This window comes from Protomyctophum parallelum (assembly GCF_964188405.1).
Source record: "Protomyctophum parallelum genome assembly, chromosome: 20".
Lineage (NCBI taxonomy): Eukaryota > Metazoa > Chordata > Actinopteri > Myctophiformes > Myctophidae > Protomyctophum > Protomyctophum parallelum.
The window spans coordinates 41,044,124-41,049,455 of NC_139718.1; the positions used below are offsets into that span (position 1 = coordinate 41,044,124).

A 5,332-nucleotide genomic window follows, 5' to 3' on the forward strand; every position below is an offset into this window, starting at 1 on the left:
TACTTTTACTTAAGTAAAACAATTGAGTACTTTTTCCACCACTGATGACTGGAGTAAGGCCAGGTACCACACAAGCTGACTTCAGGTCAAAAATACCCTTTTTTTAAAGTGTTTCTGGTAATATGGTCATCCACTCATTTTGTATGTCCGTGGCAAAAATGGAATTTTCACAAAAATGTCCACCTGGCTTTGTAGGTAATTAACTGTGTATTTACCGTTACTGTGTGTGTGTGTGTGTGTGTGTGTGTGTGTGTGTGTGTGTGTGTGTGTGTGTGTGTGTGTGTGTGTGTGTGTGTGTGTGTGTGTGGTTGTGTGTGTTCACGTGTGCGTGCGTGCATGTTTTAGGTGACCATAATAGGCTATACTCTGGGCATTCCAGACGTAATCATGGGAATCACCTTCCTGGCAGCCGGTACCAGTGTGCCCGACTGCATTTCCAGCCTCCTGGTGGCCAGACAAGGTAAAACATCATGTACACATCCGCACACACAGTAGTGGACACGAACCACTACGAACTAGTACTACATTCAAGTACTGTAATTTTCAGATACTTTACTTTTACATTTAGACCTGAGGACGATTCTATGCCTTTGTATGCGGGACATGGCTGTGTCCAACTCCATATGTCTTCTCTGTGTCTCTAGGCCTGGGGGACATGGCTGTGTCTCCATATGTCTTCTCTGTGTGTCTCTAGGCCTGGGGGACATGGCTGTGCCTCCATATGTCTTCTCTGTGTCTCTAGGTCTGGGGGACATGGCTGTGTCTCCATATGTCTTATCTGTGTCTGTAGGCATGGGGGACATGGCTGTGTCTCCATATGTCTTCTCTGTGTGTCTCTAGGCCTGGGGGACATGGCTGTGTCTCCATATGTCTTATCTGTGTCTCTAGGTCTGGGGGACATGGCTGTGTCTCCATGTGTCTTATCTGTGTCTGTAGGCATGGGGGACATGGCTGTGTCTCCATATGTCTTCTCTGTGTGTCTCTAGGCCTGGGGGACATGGCTGTGTCTCCATATGTCTTATCTGTGTCTCTAGGCCTGGGGGACATGGCTGTGTCTCCATATGTCTTATCTGTGTCTCTAGGTCTGGGGGACATGGCTGTGTCTCCATATGTCTTATCTGTGTCTCTAGGTCTGGGGGACATGGCTGTGTATCCATATGTCTTCTCTGTGTGTCTCTAGGCCTTGGGGACATGGCTGTGTCTCCATATGTCTTCTCTGTGTGTCTCTAGGCCTGGGGGACATGGCTGTGTCTCCATATGTCTTATCTGTGTCTCTAGGCCTGGGGGACATGGCTGTGTCTCCATATGTCTTCTCTGTGTGTCTCTAGGCCTGGGGGACATGGCTGTGTCTCCATATGTCTTATCTGTGTCTCTAGGCCTGGGGGACATGGCTGTGTCTCCATATGTCTTCTCTGTGTGTCTCTAGGCCTGGGGGACATGGCTGTGTCTCCATATGTCTTCTCTGTGTGTCTCTAGGTATGGGGGACATGGCTGTGTCTCCATATGTCTTCTCTGTGTGTCTCTAGGCCTGGGGGACATGGCTGTGTCTCCATATGTCTTCTCTGTGTGTCTCTAGGTATGGGGGACATGGCTGTGTCCAACTCCATAGGCAGCAATGTGTTTGACATCCTGGTGGGTCTGGGACTGCCCTGGAGCATCCAGACGCTGGCGGTGCGTTGGGGTTCACAGGTCAGTGCGTTGGGGGGTCACAGGTCAGTGCGTTGGGGGTCACAGGTCAGTGCGTTGGGGGGGTCACAGGTCAGTGCGTTGGGGGTCACAGGTCAGTGCGTTGGGGTTCACAGGTCAGTGCGTTGGGGGGTCACAGGTCAGTGCGTTGGGGTTCACAGGTCAGTGCGTTGGGGGTTCACAGGTCAGTGCGTTGGGGGGTCACAGGTCAGTGCGTTGGGGGGTCACAGGGCAGTGCGTTGGGGGTCACAGGTCAGTGCGTTGGGGGTGACAGGTCAGTGCGTTGGGGGGTCACAGGTCAGTGCGTTGGGGGGTCACAGGTCAGTGCGTTGGGGGTCACAGGTCAGTGCGTTGGGGGGTCACAGGTCAGTGTGTTGGGGGGTCACAGGTCAGTGCGTTGGGGGGTCACAGGTCAGTGCGTTGGGGGGGTCACAGGTCAGTGCGTTGGGGGTCACAGGTCAGTGCGTTGGGGGTCACAGGTCAGTGCGTTGGGGGTCACAGGTCAGTGCGTTGGGGGTCACAGGTCAGTGCGTTGGGGGGTCACAGGTCAGTGCGTTGGGGGTCACAGGTCAGTGCGTTGGGGGTCACAGGTCAGTGATGAATAGCCATTAATAATGCAAAATGCAAATGTGTTTGTAGCAGCATACAGCAGGTACCACTATACCAATAATACCAGTAAGACATAGCTGTCATCACAAATGTGATGAGGTCACATTTGGGCAAGTTGCTATGGCAGAATCATGAAAACTCCCGAGTTTGACCCGTCACATGCTGCTTAAAGCATAATGAAATTGAGAAAATGTTGCCTTATACACCGGCGTAGGTTGTCAATGGTGGCCATATGGATTTTGCCACTGTGGCGACCCCGCCACAGCTGACAACAACCATATGGGCCTCAATGGAGTGCATTTATTTACTCTCTCTCTCTCTCTCTCTCTCTCTCTCTCTCTGCAGGTTGTAATCAACAGTAGAGGTATCATCTACTCTGTTGTCCTTCTGCTCGGATCTATGGCACTCACTGTGAGTTTCTCGTGCGTGCGAGTATGGGGGAAATTCTCATTCCACGACTCTGCCACCACAATGTGGAACGTCCTGCTGACACCGTCCATTAAACTATACGTGTAACACTGGTTACTCTTTCAAAACTGGCCTGAACACTATTCACTGCGGCATTTCTTCCCTTTCCTCCTTTTGCATATACTAGAGCTGTCCCTGTCGGCCACCAGCCTACTTGGGAACGATGCAAGTTGGGAACCTAGTAGTATCCAATACGCGCTGTCATAGCACCCGTTTTAACCGTCTGTCTGTGTGTGGAGATCTCTGTATTATCTGTCTGTCTGAAGAGTGCAAAGTGAGTAAAGTGACTGTGAAAAGTGGACTGGTTAAGTAATCAAATATCAAATGGAAGGTGTGGGGGTCGCCATGTGGCAATCAATTGGCTGAGGCAGAGGCTGGGAATTCAACAGGTGAGGCGGCTTATAGGCGCATTATAGGTCCACTGGCAGAGCCTGACCAGAGCCTTTTGTGGTGTTTCTGGACACCGTTGTATCCCGCTGACTCAAGGCCGGGCACTGCACTCCCTGTGGGGGTGTGGAATGTGTGTGTCAAATTTGAAGTCGGTGGGTTCGGTCGGTTCTTGAGTTACGTGGATTACAACCGTGCGTGCGTGCAGGCGTGCAGGCAGGCAGGCAGGCAGGCAGGCAGGCAGACAGACAGACAGACAGACAGACAGACAGACAGACAGACAGACAGACAGACAGACAGACAGACAGACAGACGTGGTGATGAATTGAATACATACTGTAGGAAACAAGTCCCCAGGACATTTTTGTGTCATCCTTTTAACCTTAACGTTTCACTGTACCACCGGGCTGTTTACATTTAAAGGGCCACTTCACCACTTTTCAACCTAATAATCATGATAAAATACCACAATTCTTTTCATACTCGGGCAGTTCAGAAACTGTCCACCATCATCAACGGGGAATCCAAGGCCAAGCTAATAGAAACTGCAGGCTTTCTAGTCCTGAAAAGTTGCAATGCGAAAATGGAAGCCATCGCGATAATACAAATCTAAATGTGTTTTGAAAACAATCTTGTTTTAAAACAAATCTGCCCAACGATGATGTCACTGGTGGACGGGTTTCTGAACTGCCCCACAGCCTTCCAGAGTAGAAACAAATGGTTGCATTTTATCATGAACATTAGGACCAATTACATGAAGACAGGTTGAAAAGTGGTAAAGTGGTCCTTTTTGATATTAATAAAGTATTCAAATGATCGGGACATGACGCACCGTGTCTCCCTCCTGCAGGTGCTCGGCATCCACGCCAACGGCTGGCGTCTGGACGTGCGTCTGGGGGTGTGTGTGCTGCTGCTCTACGTGTTCTTCCTCACCCTGTCGGTGCTCATCGAGTACAACGTGTTCACCTTCATCAACCTGCCCATGTGCTTTAATGAGGACTAGAGGGGTTCAACCTGCCCATGTGCTTTAATGAGGACTAGAGGGGTTCAACCTGCCCATGTGCTTTAATGAGGACTAGAGCGGTTCAACCTGCCCATGTGCTTTAATGAGGACTAGAGCGGTTCAACCTGCCCATGTGCTTTAATGAGGACTAGAGCGGTTCAACCTGCCCATGTGCTTTAATGAGGACTAGAGGGGTTCAACCTGCCCATGTACTTTAAATAGGAATTTCTCCCTAACCCTTTTTTTTTTACAAAAGTAAGTAAATGTAAATATATATATATATATATATATATATATATACTAGAGCTGGGACTCGATAAAAAAAAAATCGAATTAATCAGAGGCTTTGCGATTAATTAATCTAGATTAATCGCATTTTAATCGCATATCATTATTTGACCCGAGAACAGTGAGAAAGCTATTTTTTCAAATGGATTTTGGTATACTAGTGAATCAATGAATATAGTGAATACATAAGTTTAAGCAATAAAACATTTTTTTTTTAGTAATAGGGGTAATAATTCTTTATTGAATAATTGCACACAACCATCTGATAGCCTTTTAAATCCTATTTCCAATCCACGGGAACAAGCAAAGTGATCTCAGCGGCTTCCCCCAGTCTGGTGAACTGTCTGCGGTTTCTGGTGGTGTTATTGTCTGAAGAGGACACGGACACTTGGTGCGCAGGTCCGTCTGAAAACTGTCCAGTGACAACGTTCCGTGGTGAAAAAAATTGTGTGATTAAAATGCGTTATTTTTTTTAATGCATTAATTTTTCTGTAGTTAATTAATCGTAATGAATCGCAATTAGTCCCGGCCCTAATATATACATAATAATGAGGACTAGAGCGGTTCAACCTGCCCATGTGCTTTAATGAGGACCAGAAGCGTTTGTTGTGGCACCCTATAGGGTGCCTTGAGGCAAGTCCAGGCCAGGGAGCCTCAGAATACTGCGATATAATATTTATGGAATTCATCAGTGTCACTTAATTTTAACCACTTGTCTTAGACCCTCTATATGATTAGTGAAACAGACCCTGAGTTAAACTGTACTTTTATTGTTTTGTTTTTGGTGAATGCTGGGGTTGAATGTTGGGCTTTATTTAAGTGGTTACCCATTCAGGGCGGGAACCCCTTTTGATTTAGCTATTGAAGAATAGCAGATTTAGTTTTTTCAGA

At 47.8% G+C, this 5,332-nt stretch overlaps 1 protein-coding gene across 1 annotated transcript in view; it reads left to right on the top strand.

Annotated features, from left to right (window-relative positions):
- slc24a4a (solute carrier family 24 member 4a) overlaps window positions 1-4,332 on the top strand; it is a 25,738-nt gene extending 21,406 nt beyond the window's left edge. Inside the window, exons 14-17 of the mRNA XM_083791559.1 lie at window positions 346-460; window positions 1,577-1,689; window positions 2,641-2,706; window positions 4,001-4,332. Coding sequence (XP_083647685.1) covers window positions 346-460; window positions 1,577-1,689; window positions 2,641-2,706; window positions 4,001-4,153 — 447 coding nt within the window. The 3' untranslated portion in view covers window positions 4,154-4,332. The remainder of the gene's footprint in view (window positions 1-345; window positions 461-1,576; window positions 1,690-2,640; window positions 2,707-4,000) is intronic.
- Window positions 4,333-5,332: the final 1,000 nt, after the last annotated feature.